General features: G+C 38.7%; 2 protein-coding genes across 4 annotated transcripts in view; both read left to right on the forward strand.

The window, feature by feature from the left end:
* JAKMIP1 (janus kinase and microtubule interacting protein 1) overlaps nucleotides 1-8,592 on the forward strand; it is a 111,453-nt gene extending 102,861 nt beyond the window's left edge. For 2 of the 3 annotated variants that reach the window (XM_019553442.1, XM_019553441.1), the window contains exons 12-14: nucleotides 3,491-3,553; nucleotides 4,629-4,727; nucleotides 7,842-8,592. In XM_019553442.1, the coding sequence (XP_019408987.1) occupies nucleotides 3,491-3,553; nucleotides 4,629-4,727; nucleotides 7,842-8,021 (342 nt within the window). In that variant the 3' untranslated portion in view covers nucleotides 8,022-8,592. Of the gene's footprint in view, nucleotides 1-3,490; nucleotides 3,554-4,628; nucleotides 4,996-7,841 lie in introns of those variants that run through there. The other variant, XM_019553443.1, reaches the window with a different exon arrangement.
* Nucleotides 8,593-11,112: 2,520 nt separating this feature from the next.
* Nucleotides 11,113-22,405, forward strand: part of LOC109321812 (janus kinase and microtubule-interacting protein 2-like) — a 15,339-nt gene continuing 4,046 nt past the window's right edge. Inside the window, exons 1-3 of the mRNA XM_019552568.1 lie at nucleotides 11,113-11,879; nucleotides 12,709-12,774; nucleotides 20,320-20,388. Of these exons, the coding sequence (XP_019408113.1) occupies nucleotides 11,847-11,879; nucleotides 12,709-12,774; nucleotides 20,320-20,388 (168 nt within the window). The 5' untranslated portion in view covers nucleotides 11,113-11,846. The remainder of the gene's footprint in view (nucleotides 11,880-12,708; nucleotides 12,775-20,319; nucleotides 20,389-22,405) is intronic.

Raw genomic sequence — 22,405 nt, forward strand, 5'->3', positions numbered from 1 at the left:
GAAGCATGTCGTATACACCTGTGTCCTTACCTGCCTCTCTGGTGGTGGGGAGGGGTGGGTGAGCTGCCTGCAAGCCAAGCAGCCCATGAGTTATGGGGGGAGGCTGGTGCTTCCCTCTAGCAGTGGTGCCCCCTCCCCCCTCCCTACCCCTGGGGCAGCACCTGTCCATAGGCACCTGGCTTGGGCAGTCCTGGGGGGCCCACCTCTGTGGAAGGCAGCACTGGGCCCCTGCACAGATAATCGGGCTCATGACTTTTTTTTTTTTTTCTTCTTAAGTGCAGCTTGCCTTCCTGGGCTGCCTGCAGAGCCCCTGAGCCCCACAGAGCCTGGTGATTCCCTCTACAGCTGTAAGGCAGCAAATTAAAGCTCCTCAGAGGTGTTTTAGTTTGCTGCACCCCAAAGTCATTTAAGGCACATTATGCTGCTGAATTTGCTACAGCAGTTGGAATTAATGCAGAATACACCACCAAATTTGGAAATTCTTGCAAACAGCAATGCCATTAAAGCAGTGCAAAAGGGCATTTAACGAGTCATCTACAAATGCCCCAGGATCCTCCAGAAAGATGGCTAGAATGATGAATTTGCATTTAAACGTGTTCAACTGCATCACTGAAAGTGCCCCTGCAAAAATATGTAACGTTTTAGTTTTACCATATTTTTGATGAAAAAAATGTGTAAATATTGTTACTGATGTACATTTATGAATGGGGGTATTCCATTTTTCATGAACTCTTTATATATAATCTTCATTCTATTTTATGGTTTGTTTTGTACAAGTTGTGTCTCTTGAAGTAAACAATATTGTATTGGCTTGTTTACAAGCCCCAATTTTCTATTCTAGTAAATTTTGTGGAAATAAATTATTTCCACAACAAATGAGAAGTAAGATAAATATTAGGTATTAGCTTATGAAATATTAAAATAAAAAAATAAATAAATCGGACACTGGTTTATTCCTGTTTGAAAGGCACACTTTCCCTTCTGGGGATCTGTTTTTGTCAGTTTTTGGTATATTGTTAACTAAAACTTTAGGCAAGTTGCTGCATTAAAAATACTTTACTATTAAAGTTATAATATTTAAATATTGTGTCTGTAAATAAGACAAGGGCACAGGAATATATATGTAAAAAATTTTGTCAACATTTGATTCCTTACTGATAGACCTAATATGTGTGCTTGAAAAAGTAGTTTTTATTTATTTATTACCTTTGAAGATTCTTAACCCTGCTGCTTCCCATGTCTCTCAGTTGCCTGAATATTGAAGCAGTAGGATGCAATTTTATAATTGTCTCTTATGATTCAGATAGAAACTAAGCTTGAGACCCTCACCAGAAATCGCTGCTCTGCCTCCTAGGGGCTCTAGCACATGTTCATCTGTTCACTGCCCTTATCTGCAGTTGTACCAAACTGTTAATCCCTATATTTAACTAAATAAATTTTACAATAAACTGACTTTGTGCACAATGTGATTTTGTAGTTTAGGCACTGAGGTTCTGATAAGGGTATTTATTTAGTAATAACTCTGAGCTCTTCATTCAGGTGAGAGGTAATCTTCTTGGGTGCTTGAAGCACAGTGCTCTAAATCAGGAGACTTAAGTGCAGATTTTCAAAAACTGTGCATCTTGCCCATTTTTTAAATTCTCATTTTAAAACTAAAGAAACCTAGACAGCAAGAGCTGACATGCATTGTCTAAGGTCAGATGTGCAGTGTTAAAGAGGAAGGCTAAGATCAGAGTGCAGGGCCAAGGGTTTAAAAAAAATATATTTACCTTGGTGTTGGGCTTGTAAGCTCATTTTATGATTTTTTTTCACCTAAGACTCTCATCAACCCTTCTGTGCCCAAGTTCCTTGCATGCAAAATAGGAATGCTAACAATTTACCTCTGTAAAGTATTTTGAGGTTCTTTTATGAAAGACTTTACGGTAAGATTGTTTACTATCTTACCATAGCTTCTAAGGATGTTTATAAGGGGCATCTTTTGTTAAGTGCTGCGGATCTTTATTTCTACTGAAAATCATGGTCAGGCCTCAAATGATCGAGTTTTGAAATACTTGTAATATCTTTCTTGTCAAACAAAATTAGACCATCAATGGAGCAAATAAGATCAGTCAATTTTAGCTATAAAAGAACGTTAGCAATCCTGAAAGGAAGGAATACATGGAAAAAGCACTGTGGAAATGCAGCTGGCCCCCAAGTGTGTATGAAGTTTGGATGTTTACCTAAATCTCTGGATGCAAGTTGTTCTGTCCTTTGAGCTTTGGAAGGGAACGCTGGGGAGAAACGCTTCCAATGGTTTCTCCATTGCTTTGTCTAGCTTAACATCTGATTAGCATTGTGTATTTCCTTACTTGAATTCCAGACTAGGTGTTCATCACATACTTCTTTGCCTTTTTTCCCCCCCCATACTCCATCTGGTATGTGTTTTAACACAAACTGAAACAACCTTCTGCCCCTAAGGAATTAGTTCCTGTGTAAAAATAAGAGTGCACATGCCTGGTTTTGTGTGTGGGTGAGAAGAAAATAATAAAATTAAAACATTCCATAAAATAATTAGTTTTGATGTGGCAGGCAGGAAATGCTCCATTTTTTTCCCCCCAGCAAATGCTAATTTAAGTATCTAAGTAAATGTTATATCAGCATGGTTTGGCTGAAATTTCAAGTACCCTGAAGGGACTTGGGTGGCTATCTCATTCATTTCTAAATTGAACTGAATGTGCAAATCTCTTGTCTGCTTAGAAAATGTTGGTCTTAGATATATGTTAGACTTTAAACAAATCTTCCTTGATAGATCTGAAATTACCTGGGTGATTTAGAAAACATCTCTCATGTTATATAGTTGCTTTTATCATTATAAAAGTACCGTTAGGGTAATTTGAGCTGATCTTGTAAACACTTCCTATTCAGGTTATTAGATGGAAATTAAAGATCCTTTTTCTGGCAGGTGGCGATCTACATTTTTTCCTAGCACCTTCTTTTTTCCTTATTCCATTCCAAAGGTTGCCTATAAGAGACCTATCTGAGCAGCTGATTGAAGAGCACTATCCTCAGATGTTCTACTTCAGCTCATTAAATGTTTTCCCTCCCCTTCCCTATAAGCTTTTCTGTGACTTTAATTAAAATGCAGACATATTAAAACAAAGCTACTGAGCAAGATAATCCCCTTTTGGTAAAGGAAGATGAACAATAATAATAATTATAAGTTGAAGAAAAGGAAGAGCATTGATAACATGCCTCCAAAATAATGATTTTCAAACTTTAGCCAATAACTTAGGCTGTACAGGGTGGGAAAGAAAAAAGGCTAAGTTACAGAGAATCAGAGTTTTATTTATGTTCTCATTTTTTTTCCCCCAGGTTATCTATTTCTTATTTGTATTGGGCTTGTTCTTTGATGTGGGACCCACATTTCATTGTGAATTAATGACTGAAGCATAATACTTTTTAAAAATTTCTTGGTTTAAAAAAAATATACTTAATTTTCCCCCCTCCACAGGATTCAAAATGGATAGAAGAGAAGCAGCTGCTTATCAGAACAAATCAAGAGTTGTTTGAAAAGGTATATGGTCAGAATCTGGGAACCTTTGGATATTGCTTTTTAATAGGAATTATAAATGAAACTGATGTGCCAACAGTTAGTGCTGAGGTGGAAGTCACTCAGTCAAATTATCACTTGCCATTTCTGGGTAGAAATAGAGTTTAAAGTGCTATCAAACCTCTCCTCTTGGGTAGGGGTATCATTTCCTGGATGGCCATACAATATCCAGCACAATGGGGACTTAAACTGGTTGCTGTCTCAAGTTGCTGGTAAATATCTCTGAAGTGGTAATAGTGATGCAAAAAGGGTACTTGGTTGTTACTGAAAATGATACAATAACATGATACAAATCTAGGACTAAGATTGCTGCCACTCCTGTTTCTTTCTAATTGGATCAATTATTTAATTTGGTATAAAGCCTTAAATGTCCATTACCATTGCGTTAAATTTAGTTTTAAAAAAAAAAAGGACACATGAACAGATTACCAGACTTCAAATACTGTGTGCTTTGAAGCAGTCTCATGGAGCTGGTGCTGAAAGTTAGATCGTCATTCTTAGTTTTAGCTGCAGGATTTGTATCACTTGCCATATATGCTTTTCAAAATGGGTCTTTGGAAAACTCCAGACCAGACAAATCGTTGTCTGCTTATTGAGGCTATCGTGTCCGTCTACTCACGAGCCAATAACATTGTTTCTAACGTGCTGCTTCCTCATTTCCAAGACTTGACACCCAGCCAACTGGCTATGCACTGAATTCAGTGGATATTTTGTCTAAGGTTATGATCCAGCAAATGTTTTTGTATGTGCTTAACTTCAGGCACATGAATGGACTCAATTTAAACTTCAAAGGTATTTTTGAAGGGCACAAAGTAAAGACTACACACAAAGTGTTTGCAGTTCAGACCTTTGTAAGAAATTTGGGCTAAAACTTTTTTAGCTTAGAGTTTAATTCTTAACTCTTGTTTCAACAAGCGACTGAGAATGAGAATACTGAGAAATGTTATAGTTTCTTAAAAAATGCAAAGAATCAGTATATGTACCCAGATATACTGCTTTTCTAGGTCTTAGTGGTGTTTGATATTGTATTTTCTCTTAGATTTACAAAATGGAACAGGAAGAGAATCAGCTGAAGACCGAGATGCAGGATGCGAAAGACCAGAATGAGCTCTTAGAATTCAGAGTGCTAGAACTTGAAGTAAGAGATTCTCTCTGTAAACTCTCAAATGGAACAGAAATTGTGTTTGAACCCAAGCTGAAATTCATGTAATGTTCAGTGGTGACCAGTGCATGTATAAGGGAGACCCCTTTTAGATTTTTTTTTAATATTGTATGTTTGGATAATGAAAATGATGCCACTGCCTTAATATGTTTTGAAAAGAATGCTCACTAATGTTTATGAAGATGTAAAATAGCTAATATATATTGCATATAGTTTGTTTTGCACCTAATAAAAATATTTTGTTTTGCAATCTTTTGCCTTTTTATTTGTTTCATTTCCATAACTACTCCTTTCTTGCATGTGAAATCACTTGGTATGCATACTACAGACTTGGTTGGCATTGTTTCAATTAACACACCTTCTCATGTCTTGCATGCAATAAAGTCTAAGGATCTCATACATCCATCATATCAACCTGTAATTGTTTTTAATTAAGAATATTTTCAAATAATTTTACTTTATATTAGTGCAAATATTCATAGCTGATGTTGAAAGCACTTACTCAAAGTCTCTTTACTGCTGATATGTAGTGTTACTGGATTGGAATCAATTGGCATTACTAAAAGACAAAAGGAAATATTTACAGCTAGTAATACAAATTAGAAAAGTGAGGCACAAGCATAACTGGTGGAAATGAAGGTAACATTCTTAATAGCAAATTTCTTCATCAAATTCATTCGAGTATATGTAATAGTTGGGTGGCTACATCTCGTTAAAAGCAATTCTGTTTTCATCGGAAACTAATGGTGCTCCTCATCACTTTGCAAGTGGGCTGTTAGGGGGTGTTAGGATGCTAAACTGTTGCCACAGTATGGGGGGCAATGCATTGCCCCACTATTATGTTGCCTGATAACACCATACCCTATTTGAAAACATCGTCCATATTTTTAACACCATTTAGAATCAGTTCTATGAAAGATTTTTAGTGTTGCTGTTTCATAATTTTCTTCATCCAGTGTGTTTCACCACAGCCCTTCGCATGTATAACCTCCATAGTAAAGATGAAAATCTTATTTTCATCCTACTTCAGTGACATCATTCCCTTTCTGTGTCTTTTTCTTAAAATCTTTTGTTTTTATTGTTTTATTTTACCATCTGTATGTTTTGAGGTCATAGCATGTAACATGACAAACTATGCATTCTGAAATATCTGCTTCCTAGTAGTCATTCTGGACATTAAAATGGATACTGACTTATATTCTGTATACTTTATTCAGCAACCCTGAATTGAAATACAGAACAAAGTTAAAGTTAAAACTGGCAGCAAGCTAGCAGCCATTGTCCAAAACTGGAGCATTTTCAGAAAAAGTGACTTAAAGCAAATTACATCTTTAAAAAAAGACTCTTCAAAAGTGCTTTAGTATAAGAACTTTCCACACTTAACTAAAGAATTGTTTGAAGACTAAACTATAGCTCAGGACAATGGTTCTAGTTTCTTGCTGAGAACCTATTTGAAGAATAACAATTGCAGGATATGCCTGTGATTTCAGAGAAAGCATGCAAAAAAAGAAATCTGTGCACTGATAGATAAGCAATAAGCACAAAAGTGACTGGGAGTGAGTACTTTATGCAGCTTTCAGTTCTTGTGGAAACATTTTTAGCCATTTTGATTAACCAAACTATTTCAGATGAAAATCAGGATATATTAGAAAACAAGGCCAACTGTGTAGCATTTAATGCGAGGAAACACTGAATGGCTTACTGCTATGCTAAATGATTAAAATGTTAGATGTTGGTTTAATTGAGGTTAATTTTAGATTAGAACCTCTGTTTCTGTTTTCCTATTGTAAGGTGAAGCTTCCTTACTAGTATAGCTGAATTTTAAAATTTAGATCAGTTGTAGAAGACTCTCCAGGAAACTGTTTGAGGAGACTCGTGATGGGATGCAGACATTTTTGCCTCTGCTCTGGATCACAGTTTCAAATGCAGTAGGATGCTACTGAACAGAAATTGTTATGGCATGTTTGTTAATGTGTGAAATAAATCTGTGGTTTCAGCAAAGTTAGGAAAGGACAAATGTCCATATCACCAAACAACCAACACAATTAACTTCAATTGTTGTTTTGGAAGTCCGGCTATGGGCTATGGATGGAATAGGCTTGGAAGCTGCAGTAGCTCTTTTGGCTCTAACTCTCGCTTGCCATGCCATTCTTGCTCAGGGTATAGAAGATAGGCCTGATACGGATCTCACTTATACTGGTGCAACTCCATTGGCTTTCATGGGCTTTATTTCATTCAGAATAAGGCCCTGAGGTGCAGTTTCCAGAGCCTTCAATCCAGCTGCTTTCAACAAAGGCATCAAAATTAAATTCTGTGTGGAGGTCCTTCATCTGTTGAAATGCTGTATTGCTGCTTTCTACTGAAATGCTACATCAGTATATTGAGCAAGTGCATGGAAATTAAGTCAATAAGCCGCACAAATTTTAAGAGCGATATAGTTCGAGAGATAATATATGTGCATTTATTGTTTTTGGCATCAAAAAGATTAAATGTAGGGTACCAGTATATTTCAAAAATAAAAACCTGAGTGAGTAGTAAATTCTTTTGCTTTTGAGGATTTAGAAGACTGGTATGTAGAGTTCAGCTGCTAAATAGTTTTATTGTAGTATAAATGATGAGATGGGGCTTTACTGTTAAATTAAGAATGAAATTGATATAATTTCAGAATGAGGGAGTATTCTCAAAGTCAAAATATGATTTGGCATTAATTTGAGGTTTCATACTGTGAACCTTTTTCTTATAGTCATCTGGTCCACGTATAAAGTAATAAATAAAATATTCTTTCTACGAGACAATTGTCTCAAATACTTCCTACATCCCCAAGTGTTACGGTTATATGCCCCATCTGGACCCTTATTAGTTTTAAAACTTCAGAGACGCTGCTTGCATGGGTTGGTTGTATAATTGGGGCTTTTGTCCCATGCCAAAACTTTAAGGAGTCTGGAAAACCACAGTGTATTTTGAATCTGAATAGAGATCTGTGGATTATGACAATCAGTAAATGTAGGATTTTTGAGTAACTCAGGGTATGGCGAATTAATGTTTCGATGTAATCACATGTATTGTTTTTGAAACAAAATCTTTCCTCAGGAGAGAGAACGAAGGTCGCCAGCATTTAACCTCCATATAACTACCTTCCCTGAAAACAATGGAAGTGCACTTCAACTGTTCTGTCAACAAGAAGGAATAAAGGTAGATGTGGCTTCATTAGCTCTCAAGATGATTGGATTATCCAGGAGCTCTATCAGAGTTTACCCAACACGTGAATAAATTGCCCTGTCAAATAATGGTTGCTTTAAAACATGCAGCAGTGATCCAGATGTGAGAATTTCTTTTTTTTTTCTGCAAAGAAAAATATAGGATGAAACTTGGAGAAAAGGATGAATAATTGGGGAAAGATGACTCCTGACAATGAGGTCTGCTAGACTTGTCTAGTATTCTCCTGAGGCTAATAACCTGAGAGGTTTAGGAGTTAGCCTGAATATACTATAGAGAATATGGTTGTATGAATGGTTAGCTGTCTTGTTTTTTGTGCCATTCTATATTTGTTCAATTTTGAATTACAGGTTCAATATTGAAGTGTAGTTAAGGTTAGAAAAAAGGGATTGTAAATATAGCACCCATCCATCACTTGTTCTGATCCCTTATATGTACTCAGGCCCCAGGCCAGCGAAGCACTTTAATGGACTTCATTAAGTATGTGCTTAAGTAATGTAGTAATGAAGTTGGATCTAGAAGCATAAGTGTCCTGATCCTAAATCCATTGAAAGTACCATGACCCTGCTAACTAATTTTTGTTGGCTTTGAATGAGGCCCAAGATGAGCATACTATACATATTGATAAATAACTGGCATCTTACCTGCTTGCTTCAGCGAGAAAAATAAGATGTTGCTCTTTTTCAGTCTGAAGACTCAAAATCTCAAGGGGAGCTCAGATTGGTTGCCATGCTAGCTTACCCAAGATTAAATTCAGAACATCTCCTGCATAATAGATCAAAAAGAAAAGAAACTTTCCGACCACTGGTTCAGAGTGCACTGGAGGCAATTAGAGAAACATTATTTTTATTTGTGATCTGAAAAATTAGATGTAGAAGTCACCTGAGAAATTATGGCCATAAAATTCAACTATGCTGTTTTCATTACTCTGGGAGCAACTAGTGCCATCCATTTGGTATGTTAACATACTATAGCATCATAACTTACATGCTTACTACCATAGCCTTCCCTGAAAGTTTTGTTACAGCAAAGGGCCTATGGACATACCCAGAATAAAATGTCCTAATAAATGAAAGACTATCAGAAAAGGGCAGTTCACTGAATTTAGGTTAGATGCATAGATTGATGGATATAGATCTCTCTGTCTGGGGATCTGTTGAGCTGTCTCCAGAATTAAGAATCTGACTCTTATCTGACACACCGCTAAAGAACACTAATTAATAGATTTCCTTCCCAAAACATTTTGCATAGGATCCTGATTCTGCTTTTTAACATCCTTCTTTGTAATCTAACGTGCCCATCAGTGGGAGCTCTTATATCTGCTATGATCATATAATCATAGAAAATTAGGGTTGGAAGGGACCTCAGGAGGTCATCTCAAAGCAGAACCATCCCCAATTATTTTATCCCAGCCAAGGCTTTGTTTATCCAGTTCTTAAAAACCTCCAAGGATGGAGGTTCAACAACCACTCTGGATAACCTGTTCCAGTGCTTTACAACCCTTCTTATAAGGAAGTTCTTCCTAATATCCAACCTAAACTTCCTTTGCTGCAACCTTTGAACATTGCTCCTTCTTCTGTCATCTGCCACCACTGAGAACAGTCTAGCTCCATCCTCTTTGGAACCTCTCTTCAGGTAGTTGAAGGCTACTATTAAAACCCCTCCAAGTCTTCTCTTCTGCAGACTAAATAAGCCCATCTTCCTCAGTGTCTCCTCATAAGTCATGTCCCCCAGCCCTCCAAACATCTTCGTTGCCTTCCACTGGAATCTCTCCAATGTCTCTACCCTTTCTGTAGTGGAGGGTCCAAAACTGGACACAGTACTCCAGATAGATCCAGGTTCCCAGCACAAAAAGTACTCTTTTTAAATGGATGTCATAGAGTTCCTCTTTCATCTTTTGTCACAAAAAAAGTGTGTTTTTTCTTGGGTTTTTTGTTCTTGGTACCTTTCTTAACTTCTATCCCAATATACCAATCTATAAAATGTATTTTTTACCTACCTCACAGGGATGTTGTGAGGCCCAATTGATTTATGATCCATGTGTTTTGAAATCTTTGGAAAATGGTTATTTGGTTGTTGTAAATTAAATATTGTATAGGCCTTAAAATGTGGTTTGATTCTTAATGTTCTCCTATGTTCAATAACAACTAAATGAAAATTAAGTATCTGGCCTGAAAATGCTCCATTATATTATATATATTTCATTATTATTGTACTAGTGTCACATTTCCATAATAGTGACTGATTACTTACAAGTCTTATTTATTCAGTTAATAGAGATGATTCTAACCCAAAAATGCTGACCTCAAGACAAGCTCACATGTCAGATCTGGAAAGTTTAAACCCAGTTTTGAAAATTGCAGAAAGAACTGATTTCTAAATATTTTTACTTATTAAAAAAAAAAAATTGAATGCTAGCATGGACTGTCTGCCCAATAGATAATACTACACACTACCCTTCTAGTAAGAGGGGAAAAAGACTGGATTGGAAAAAGAATGTCTTCTGTGTGGTGTGCTGATCTTATGCTGTTACTGTCAGGGAACCAAGCTAGATTTATATGTAATGAATGGCAGTTTTTTCTTCTACATTTGTATATAGCTGTAATAGAATTTTCATTTTTTTTAGCCTCACGCACCTGAGCCTGTTTACCAGAGTGTTACAGTCTGTTAATATGTTTTGTAAGGCTAATGCAATAGCTAATTTGGCAAACAAATTGGTATCAAATTACTGGCTCCTTGCATGAGTGCGTAATAGACAGATACAAACCAGTATTTCTATATAGTAGAAGTAATGTCATAAGATAGTCCTGCAAAGGACTGTACATGTGAGGTGCTGGCCACTATCAGCTATCACTGATGGCAGTGGGGCTTGAGCATGCTCAGCACTTCACAAGCTACTGTTCATGGGCCTTTGAGGTCTGATCCTGCTCCTGTTACATCAGTGGCCATTTCTGTGCTGATTTTTGGAAAGACTAAGAATGGGTTTCTAATAGGGTTTGTTTTTGTATTTCTGTCTTCAGGAGGAGATGGTTGGTGTGGGGTTCTTTTTTTTTCTGTAAGGAGAGGAAGGACAAAATTAAACGCATGCAAATTTTTAAACCAATCAATCAATGGTCCTAATTGGGGATCAATATCAACATGTTGCTTAGGCTTCTGCGCTCACTACTATGACTAGCAGGCAGTTCAGTCCGAGGCAGCATTGCTCCCTGATCAGAGTGCACAGCAGACGTTGCTCCTGCTGTTAGAGGGCTCATAGGTTTATATTTTGTTTCCTAGATGACCCAGCTCATACTCTCTATAGTCTTCCTGTCAACTCTAGTGGCCCAATGTGCTAAACTTGACATCCTGGACTGGATCTGCCTCTAAGCCTGTTTCCCTAATTCAGCATTTGAGTTGTATTCATTCATAACCTGATGGAAGTACATATGAAATGACACATGACTTCACATGTACCCATTGTTCTAGCTCTAAGGCCATGTGTATGGTAAACTTGTCATGCATGCCAGGCATCCCCAGCCTCAAAGCATGTTGTACTCTTGTAGTGGTTTATAAAAATGTTACCACATCTGTATGGTACTGTGGGTAAACTAATCTGCACTACTGAGTGACAGAGCCAGTTAAGCCAATTGAGCTAATAAGCCCACCCACAGTGGGGTGCAGAAAACAGCTACTCTGCACACCTCTCCCTGAACTGTGAACACATCCATAGAATTGGTGTCCCTGTGGTATAAAACTGACATGTGGCTTTTGGTGACATTTTGCATGTAAAGTTACAGAAAAGTCATGAAAAGATATGAATACTGAAGGTTGTTTCCCCCCCTTCCTTTATGAACAATGAGTATTGAAAATCTTTTCTAGGATGTGAATATTTCTGAACTTATGAAGAAGCTAGATATTCTTGGAGATAATGGGGTAACACTTTTTATTTCAAATATATTTCTGGTTTTGTGTGTGTGTTTGTTCTGAAGTTGTTTTCTTTTTCTCATGGTACACAGTACGTGCCAGTAAATGCACTAGGGCATTTCTGAATGACTGAATTTGCATATTCATTGGGAAATGACAGGGATAGTTGTTACCAGCATAGGTGCAGATTCCTTGCATTTTTTCAAAATATATTTGGGCCCCTTCTGAGTGGCATTTAAATACTTTTTTTAGGGACTGCAGGGGACAAGATATAAGACAGGAGAAAGAAGTCAAAGCTATATTCTTTTGCAGTGCCTCTCAGATGTAAACTTGGCCGCTTACAAAGTGCAATGAGAGCTGGTTTATGAGAGGCATATGTTAGGAAAGCTTGAGTCTGGTCTGTAAAGTAGAGGGTTGATTCAGACAAGAGTTTCAGATCATAGATTAAACTGTGAAATCCAAAATAATATTTATGGGAACCTCTTATTCTGTGAGTAGCCTTCATTAATAAAAGGCCCAATTCTGCAATAGATTCCTTGCATTAGGGCTCCTCTGCAGTGAAATGCCATTTCTCCCATTTAAAAAGATCACTAGATTGTATCCACTTTGTTTTCATGGAACTGTTCCATTGAAAAGCCACAATGGAAATGATGTATTGAACTTAAGTGACTAAGGACTGTATCTACTTTACTTGAGCTTAATTTTTAATCATTGGATATTTTCTGTTCTTGTTTTTTAAATAATCAGGCAGCTGATATACTTTGATGCATACAGAGTGTTTTGAGGAATGGATTTACAATCCAGTGTAAAATGCAATTGCACCTTTTTTCTGTTTTAGAATTTGAGAAATGAAGAACAGGTTGCAATAATCCAAGCTGGGACTGTACTTTCCCTCTGTGAAAAGGTAGACTTCACTAAAGCTTTTTGTCTGCACAAAACCAAAGCACACGAATCAGAAATTTGTATGATGTTTTATCAGAGAAGCGTGGCGTTTCTGTTAAATTCACATGGATTTGAGTATGTGTTCATTATAACCATGTCTTCACTGGAGCTATGCATGTGGAGGGCTGTGACATACAATTGAGCATATTCAAAAATCTGGAGAAAAGGTATCATCTCTGGGATGTGTCAGCATCTTCCACTCCCACAAACCCCTCTGAGAAAAGAACCCAGAACCTCAAAAGAGGCTGCCCACTGCTTTGCATGATTGATATTATGGTAATTCTTTCTGTGAGGTGCTGAAGTCCAGAAGTGGTGAGCTGAGTACTGTCCTCTTCTATGGGAGTTAGTGGGGAAAAGCGGATACTCAGCAAACACAGCGTGGGAAGCTTGCTGCACTCCTTTTCCCCATATGTTATATTGCATGAGAAACAAAGATTTTAATTTTGGGGTGGGGAAAGGCTTTTAATCTCTTTCCCCCTCTTAAACCTCTAAAAATGTCTCCAAAAAGTCAAATAAACAAACACCCTACCTTTTTGTTTCCTGCTACTTACTTTACCTGAATATACTGTTAATGAGAAATTCAGTATCATGCGTGGCATTTTACTACTTTCTGACAAATTCAAATGTTCTCATCCTTTATCTCCTCAGTGCCACGTGGGAAAACTCTAAATAGCAAAACATGATGCAGTGTTTCTGTTGTTAAGGTTTGGTCCCCTCTTGAGACTCTGTTGAGCAAGTAGGGCACTGCTGATGTGTCCAACTACTGTATATTAAGTGAAGCAGCTTCTGAGCTCCGTATTGAAGGGTGATTAGGTTTCATGCTAAACCTAAATCCAGAACTGTATGCCTGGCATCAGACCTAAACAACATAGTCAGCTGGTTTCAGAAAATAACCGCTCCAATCACCCGTGGTTTTTAAAACCAAAATGTGTCAGTCAGAGAACAGACCTGTAGTCGTCTGTTTTTCAAGTAACATTTTTAGTATCCAAACTGAAAATTAGTGGTTAAAAAAAAAAATAGGCATCACAGTTGCACACATTGCTGTGTTAACTTGCTATTTAAATGATCTTTCTTTGCTAATCCTCCATGCTGTTCAGCAGTGGATCTGCAATTGACCAGAATGTATAATTATGATTGTCCAACACATAATAGTCAAAGGAGTAGGGAGTGGTTTAGGAGGTTTTGGTAAATGGGATATTTAGTTCAATATTTAATTTTTAAGAAGTATTTTTCACTGGACAGATTATTAGATTACTCATTTCTGTGCAACTGGAACTAGCTTTCTATTTCTATCATTAATAGGCGCAAACAATGACTCCATTTAAATAAACCAGAAAGGAAAGTATTTTCCCCAGTAAGTCTTCTATTTAAAAAGTTGATATTAAAAGATGGATTTGCAACATCAAAACTCCATTGGTCTTGTTAAATAGTTGATAATGACTAGCCAACAGTGATTGTTTGATGATTCAGCTAAGTTATTGGTTGGTGTACACTAGGGCTGTGCAAAATTTTGGCAGCTATTTTGTTTTGGAGGTGTTTCAGGCTGTTTCAGCATCCAAAACACCAAATCTGAATCAAAACAGAAGGCTCAGAAACATCTTTGAATCAAAACAGAGATCAAAACAAGGCATCCAAAAAGTTGTGAAAGTGTTTTGGAGATGTTTCAGAGCCAGGTTTGCAGGGAAACAACTGTATGCTGCTGCCCTGCCACACAACTTGACTGCAGGGAGCAGAGATCTGTGCTGGGGGTCTCCTTGCTGCTGCGGCCCACCCCTCGCTGCCCTGATGACGCGGGGCTGCTCGGGTGGGCAGTGGCGGTGAGGAGACCCCAGCGTGGATCTCCGCTCCCTGCGGAGCCAGGTCATGCGGCAGGGCAGTGCTGGTACCTGCCATGCGACCTCGCTCCGCAGGGAGCAGAGATCCAGAGCAGCGCAAATCAGCAGCTAGGCGACCCTGGAGTGGATCTCTGCTCTCTTTGAAGCCAGGTCACACAGCAGGGCAGTGCTGGTGTCTGATGTGTGACCTGGCTCCACACAGAGCAGAGATCCGGGGCTGCATGGGGTGGGTAGCAGCAACAAGGAGACCCCCAGCATAGATTTCTGCTCCCTGAGGAGCCAGGTCTCACGGCAGGGCACTGCTGGTCCCTGCCACGTGACTTGGCTCTGCAGGGATCAGAGATCTGTGGGGAGGGTCTCTTCACCTGCACGGGGCAGCAGCCCTCTGTCTCTCCCAGACAAGACATCCCCAGGCCCGTCCTGCTCCCCGCTGGGGCCCTGTACCCCTGCCCAGCTGGGCTCAAAACAGACTTGGAGGAGATTTGGTGGAAACAAAGCAGGACAGTGATCTAAAACACCAAAACGAATCACTGTTCTCCAAAACAGCTGAATCCAAACAGCCGTTTCATATAGCCCTAGTGTAAACCAAATGAAACTAGGAGAACACTAAAACTATTGTCAGTGTAGTGTAAGAGAAGAGGTGAGGATTGCAGACTTTAAAATATTTGGAGAAAACACAATTAGGCTAGGTGGGGATCTGAGTATTCTTTTCCTTAGGCTAAAGTTGTACAAACTCTGGACTGTGCTGCCCTTTCATAAGCTGGTTAGTTCTTGTGTGAGCAGGAGCATTGAAAAGCATGGGACTGTTGTTGTGAGTCAGGCTCTCACAGTTCAGGAAATCGCATCACTTGATGGTCACAGTCTAAGAAAAAATGAGTTTGTTGTCAGTTCTTCATAACAAGAAGAAATTATAAAATGATCTTCAATCTTTAAAAAGCAGAAATATTTTATAAATCCACCCCAATAATCATTTTCATTATCTCACAGGAATTCTTATTGCTATCATTTCTGTTTGTCCTGAGCTGATTAAAGAATGACTGACTTGTGTGTTTTACTACTTACCCAGCTTGTTCAAAAAGACAGAATCTTTAATTTTATCCTCTGTTGTCAATACGCTTGTTTTTAAAACTGAGGTGTAAACAGTCTATATAATTTTAATGCCATTGTGTATAGTCTCACAAACCTGTAATGAATAAAACCCGATGATAAATTTGATCGACATAGCACCTGTAGGAGGCAGGAAAAAGGTTGAAAATGGGGAGTTGAGGCACAGACTATTGAAATCACTTGCTCAAGATCACACATGATAGCTGTGCCTACACTGGTAACTGAGCATAGGTCTCAGGTGACCTAGCCTAGTGTCCTACCCACTAAACCATCCTGTCTACTCATGAAAACAGTGATTATTCACTGATTGTTCTGGGTTCTTTTATAAATATATCTGTAAATAATGTATGATTATTAATTATACGTTATTATTTCTTACTGTGGGAAGCATATTGCAATTACTGATGTTTTAAGAAGCCTTCAAGGAGCTATTCACAATTTCAGCCTCCAATTTCCCCCCATTCCCTTTACTGTTGCTCCGACTTCCTTGTTTTGGTAGACTCTATGGGTTGGTTACCAACTCCAACCAGTAGTCTACTGGGATGATACAGATGATATACATCAATTAAGCTCATACAGGAAATGAGGAATTAAGAGTTCTGAGTTGCCCTGTGTACTGTTTTAAAGTGAATTAAAAACTCTTCACTTACCAACACCGAATCTAGGGTTTCATTTCTCCTGGAACACTCAATATTGCTAGTTCTTAAATAGACAGGAGGTTGCCTATTAATTAAGGTCACAGCTGTGCTGTAATTAATGCTTTAAGTGCTACTGATATCAGGGAAAATGTAGAATTCTGAATTCAAGCCTTAATGTCTTAGGAAGGAGATCACTTTCAGCCTTTTTAAAACTTAGAGCATTTTCAGGAATGAGTATATGCATGTGTGTGCACCTTGTTGGTTCAGGTACAGGATGAACCCCTAAATACCTGCTGTCAATACTGTTTGGTTGCAAGCAACCTGAGTGACCTTGAGCAACATATAACATGTCTGCTCCTCAGCTGCTTCTGTAAAAGAAGGAACAATAACACTTCCTGGCCGCCTGGGAATGTAACACAGCTAAGTTCATTATTATGAATCACTCAGAGATACTCTACACAGCCTGATTTGTATAGTGGTTAGAGATCTGCTGATGGAAGGACTTTACTGATGTCCACAGCATATTGAGATGAGGCATAACAAACAAGGAATCATCTTTCCTGCATGAGGAAATGACTGTAAACACAGCATGGTGCTGTGCATTGTTATAACACCTTCTGTTCTGAATTAATTCCAGGGATCCCAAATTAAAAGCTGTAAATCCAAGGCAAATAAGAACCCTATGGAAATAGGATTCAGATGAGATAATTGATTTTAACATAACCCCAGTAGGAATCACAGGTCAAATTTTTGCTTTCAGTTCCATCAGTTCAAGGCAATTCCACTGGTTTCCTCAGTAAAGCTCCTCTTCTTTTTTACGAAATAAAAAGACTTCATTAATTGAGTCATGTAAAAGTGTCCAGTGTGACCCAAAATAGAAGCTGGCCCTGTAACTAAGTACCCATTTAGCTCCTTTATATTTCTGGTATCCATTGTGATAGAATGATCCTTAATCAAAATAAGCCATCACAACTTTGCCTTATAATAAGATCCTTCTGTAAAATGCTGGAACCACTTACATATCCTCAGCATCATCAGTACACTCGCACACACTTCTACTGAGTCCATACAATTATGTTCCATTTTTATTCATGTCAAACATTGCTTTTAGTACTCTGCCTTGCATAGATATGAGCCTTCTGGAAATAAGTCTGTTCAATAAAGGAATGTGTCTTCATGTAAACAACATATTGGTGTAATTCTAGCTGATGTTGCATTACTTCACAGCAGCGTAGCTTTAATGTGGGATAGGTTATAACTGAATATGACCCCATGAACTATATCAATTGCTCTTTTTTCCTCTTCAAATGTATGTTGAATCTTAATGATTCTTCCTTCAAAATTAAACCAGTACAGCATAAGGATGACGCAGGTGGCTGATTCTCATCTAAAAATTTCAGGCCAAGCCCTGAGGGGTTCAGCACCTTCTCCCATTGGATTTAGTGAGATCATGAGGAGACTTAGTATCTTGCAAAGTCCTTTGGCAGGAATAGGCCATATCCAGAGGAGCTCAGACGTTTGGTTCCCTGGAGATGAGTTGCAGCGGTGCACCTTGCGCTTCAGCTACTCGTCCCCAGGGAAAGCCCATGCCATGCTCACTTTGGTGTGTGGCAAGTTACCCCAGGTTCGGTTGGGGAGACTGGGGCCAGGACTGGACTGGCCCCAGCAGCCTTACCTGGGCTCTGGGGACCTCCCGGGACTGCAGAGGTAGCAATGCTACTGCATAGAGCCTCACTGTCAACTGGAGCATGGCTCCACTTCTGAGTAGAGTGCGTTGCCTGTGTATGCGCTGCTCCAAATTTTTTTTTTTTTTTTTTTTTAGGATGATATTTGCAATCTAATATTTAAGGAAAATGCTGAATATTCCTGTCTTTTCCCCTTTGCCAGATCAAGGAATATGACTACCTTTTTTTTTTTTTTTTTGCAGGATTTTTTGACCCCTAGATATCCATGGGTCAATAAAACCCTCAGGAAAAAAAGTGGAGCAGCGCATGCATGGGCAGTGTTCCCTTGCAGCGCAGAGACCATCTAAATGTGTGGTACGTGGCACTGCAGACATATTTGTGGTGCCACATACTGCACGGCCACGCTCATCTGGATGCAGCCATTAAGTGTAAACTTGAGCTGAAATTCTCTGAGTAGCAGCATCAAACTGGCATTGACCAGTTTTCCAAGGGTGATATTCACTGAAGGCCTTCAGGATAACAAAAAGGCCTGCAGTGCAGCAAACTTGATGCCATGTGGAGAGATGGGTGAAATAGGTGCATGGTGGCAGAAGTGGGCATAATCTATTGGAGAGAGAGTCATTAGGGGCAGGCCAATGGAAGAGGTACAGGTACCTAGTTAATGATTGTGTGGGTGCATAGAAGTGCATAGGAAATGGTGGCCTTGTTTGAGCTAAGGACAGGAGTAGCAGCTGGAGCGAGGTTGTAATACTCTGTCTTCAGTCAAAAAGCTGTTTATAATACATGGATCATGACCCTATTTGCATAAGTTCCCTATACAGAGCCCTTTCACTTGGGTGATATTTGAAGGTGTGTGATGGGAAGGTGATCTCCTTCACACAATATGCCTGTTCCTTAGTTTAATCTGTCATCTCCATTATTTTAGAGAGAGGTGCAAAGATTACAGCTGGAAAAAGTCTCTTGGGAAATGAAATGTTCCTTGTCACTTGCTTAGAATCTGTGCTAAAATGTAAACCTAGTAAGTAGGTAGAATAAGCTTCCATTGTGATTTATCATTCTCTGAAGCAACAAAAGACCAGATGAATATAATTGAGGAGTGAATTTGTGTTTTACCTTCTCTTACTAAAAGAATGTAATGTAACTAATTTAAAAGAGAATTTGCATTCTTTAAACCCCTAAATCTAATCTGAATCATTGCCTGCAATTTGTCCATTCTGGCTTGTGGTCACTGAAAAAAATCATCACGAGAGCCCCATATAACTTACAAAAAATGAAATACAAAAAAATAGGTTGCATGTTGGTCCATTAGTTTGAACCTCAAATCTCACCAGACACCAATCAACAGATTTATATAGAAATTTAACAAAGACTCCTAATTTCCCCAGAATGCTTTTACTCTATATTCTAAAGCTCCTTGTGATCTAAGTGGGCGCAAGCTGTACTTAAATTAATAACCATTTACCTAAACTGTGTTCTGTAAACCAGTAAAAATAAATAAATAAGTAAATGAAATGAAGCAATGAATGAGAATTTCCACCTCTTCTGATATACTGAAAGATTGAACACTCACTGCCTTTAACCGTCATTAACATTAAACAAGCAAGATCTGTGCGTTCCACAGTTTTAGCTTCTACCATAACGATTTTACACTTGGAATGCAATGCCCATTCTTTTATGCCTTTTTATAATACTTTTAGATGTAATAAAAAGTTATTGATAGGATGATTGACCTTCTGACCTGCATGAATTTTCTCATACGGTTTTGCCTACCCATCTTAAACTTTACCTTTTGGCACCCTTCACCCCCTCATGTAGCTACTGTTATGTGAATAAAGGACAAGTTGTTCCATTGGTTTCAAGTACCATGAGCAAGGACCGCCAGAGTTGGGCCCTAAGAGCAAAACTTCTGTGTTGCAGACAATGTGTGGGGAACAGTAGGGTTGAAACCATCAGACTAATTTTACTGTTTTGACTCAAGTTCAATCTAAATGTAGATCTTTAGAGGGGAGCAAATTAATCCACTGCATTACAGCCACCTCCGTTCACAATTAATTCCCAGTGGCTGCCTTACTCATTTATTGATAGCTTGAAAAAATTGAACAGTTAATGGGGCAGGGGAGGGGTGAAGCATGTAACTGGGTGTGTCCTCAGCAAATTAACTTACAAAATTATTAATAAAACTCCTCCAAAAGCTGTATTTTCACCTTTCTGTATTCCTCTCATTACTGCCATGTTCATATAGTGGTTAAAACAGATCGAAGGAATGGAAGCTGCCCTGACACAGAAGATGATAGACCTGGAGAATGAAAAGGTAAGAAATAATGATTAAAACTTCAGAGCCAAGTGTATAAATGTGTGTGCATGATGAGTACTTGTCTTTTTCTGCTTAGTGGGGATGGCCTTTTGAAACTGTCAGCCGCAGATTGCTAACCCCCCATTTGGCTAGTGCCTTTAAAGTAGAGGGCAGAAACCAACCAGCTAGATAAATGTTGATAACCAGCAGCTATACCTGCAAAATACCGCACGAGACGCATTTTACAGGGTATAATAACTAAATGGTGTAAAACTTGTTTGTGTGCTTCCTATGTGTATTATTTTGTCCGGCAGCAGCAGGATCTTTCCAGCTTTGGGATCAGAGTTCATTCAAATTGCAAAAGGGATTAATTTGGACTCTTGGTTTGTATTTCCTTTCACATGAGACCATCCTTCTCCTCCTTCAGGTTACCCCTCTCACTCCAGCTTCTTGTTCCCCTCAGAGACGGAATGCCTTCTCAGGTGCAATTCTGGCTTGAATACCAAACTCAATATGACAATAAGCAGTACTTTGCTGTATGTCATATGAAGTGAGGTTTTTTCCAGTTAATGTATAGCTTTGTTGATTTATTACGCATGTAGTACATCTTCAAATCCATTTTACCATCTCCAAATTGCTTTCAAAACACCAAATGATTCTTGAAATACCTTTTCCAAGTACGTAAGTAAGCAAGCAACATTATTCCCATCTTACAGAAAAGGAAACTGAGGCAGAGAGGTTAAGTGACTTGCCCATGGCCATAGGGGAGCTCTGTGTCAGTGAAAATATTAAAACTGTGCTTCCTTGGTGCTCAGGCTCCTCACCTTTGAGGATGTGGCATGACACCAGTTTTATCATCTAAAGCAAGGTGCAACGCTTGTTGTGCATCTGACAGTTAGAATTTTTTTATGTGTAACTTTAAGTTTGGGAAAACATATAACCATAATGTGTTTTTGGAGAAAAATATAATCAAGACATCTTTGGAAAATACATCTTTCTAACTTTAAGAATATTGGTGATACCTAGAAATCTCATGTTCTCTAAGCAATTGTATTTATTTGTGAAGCCCAGCAATCTGACAGTCTCCATGGAACACTCGCCCCTTGCCATGTGGAAATTATTTAATTCATTTGAAAATAATAATTTAGGGTGGAATTTTCAAAGGTTCTCAGTGCCAGCTTAACTAGTTAGAGCAAGGTTATATAATGTTAGATGTGAGTGAAAACCTTATCCTTAAATCATGATTTCTGCCTTTTGTGTAGCTTGTGGCTGCTTTTTTAAATAATACCTTGAGAAATAGCATAACCCAGTGGTTCGAACTCTAGTTTAGGACTGATGTCAGGCTCTGCCTTTGACTTCCTGCATAATTTTCAGCAAGTCACTTCATGTCCCTGTGCCTTTCTCATATGTTGTTCTATGTGTGTAAGATGCAAGTATGTTAAGGCACAGACTGTCCCTTGCACAGTACACACCTCACTGAATTTTATAGAGAGCCCAGTGTAGTACAAATGATAGTAAAAAAATAAATAAATTGAAAACAGATGGAAATTGGTTTAGTCTCCTCTAGTGGGGAGACCAATGGCTTGAAGTTGCAGCAAAGTAGGTTTAGATTCATATCAGGAAGAACTGCTTCACTGTTAATACAGTGAGGCAGTAGAATAGACTGCCTAGGGAAGCTGGGGAATCTCCATCGCTGGAAGCATTCAAGAGGTTGGATAGGCATTAGCCAGGGATGATTTAGCAGTTACAATTATGCCTATGCTCTACTGTGGGTATTTCCCATGCTTCTGGACTCTGCTGGTTGCCCCGTGGAGTCAGGAGATAGAAGAGACTCTAAGACAGGGGTGGGCAAAATATGGGCCAGGGGCCAGATCCAGCCTGCCAGGCCATTCTATCCAGCCCACGGAGCCACTAAGAAAATTTGAAAATTTAGTATTTATTTGCTCCTAGCTGCCTGTAAAAGGTGACAGGAACCAGGGGCAGTAGGACCCAGGGGAAGCTGGTGTCAGGACCCAGCAGCAAGGCATGCCCAGCC

The sequence above is a fragment of the Crocodylus porosus genome, unplaced genomic scaffold (assembly GCF_001723895.1).
Source record: "Crocodylus porosus isolate Cpor-Errol unplaced genomic scaffold, CroPor_comp1, whole genome shotgun sequence".
Lineage (NCBI taxonomy): Eukaryota > Metazoa > Chordata > Crocodylia > Crocodylidae > Crocodylus > Crocodylus porosus.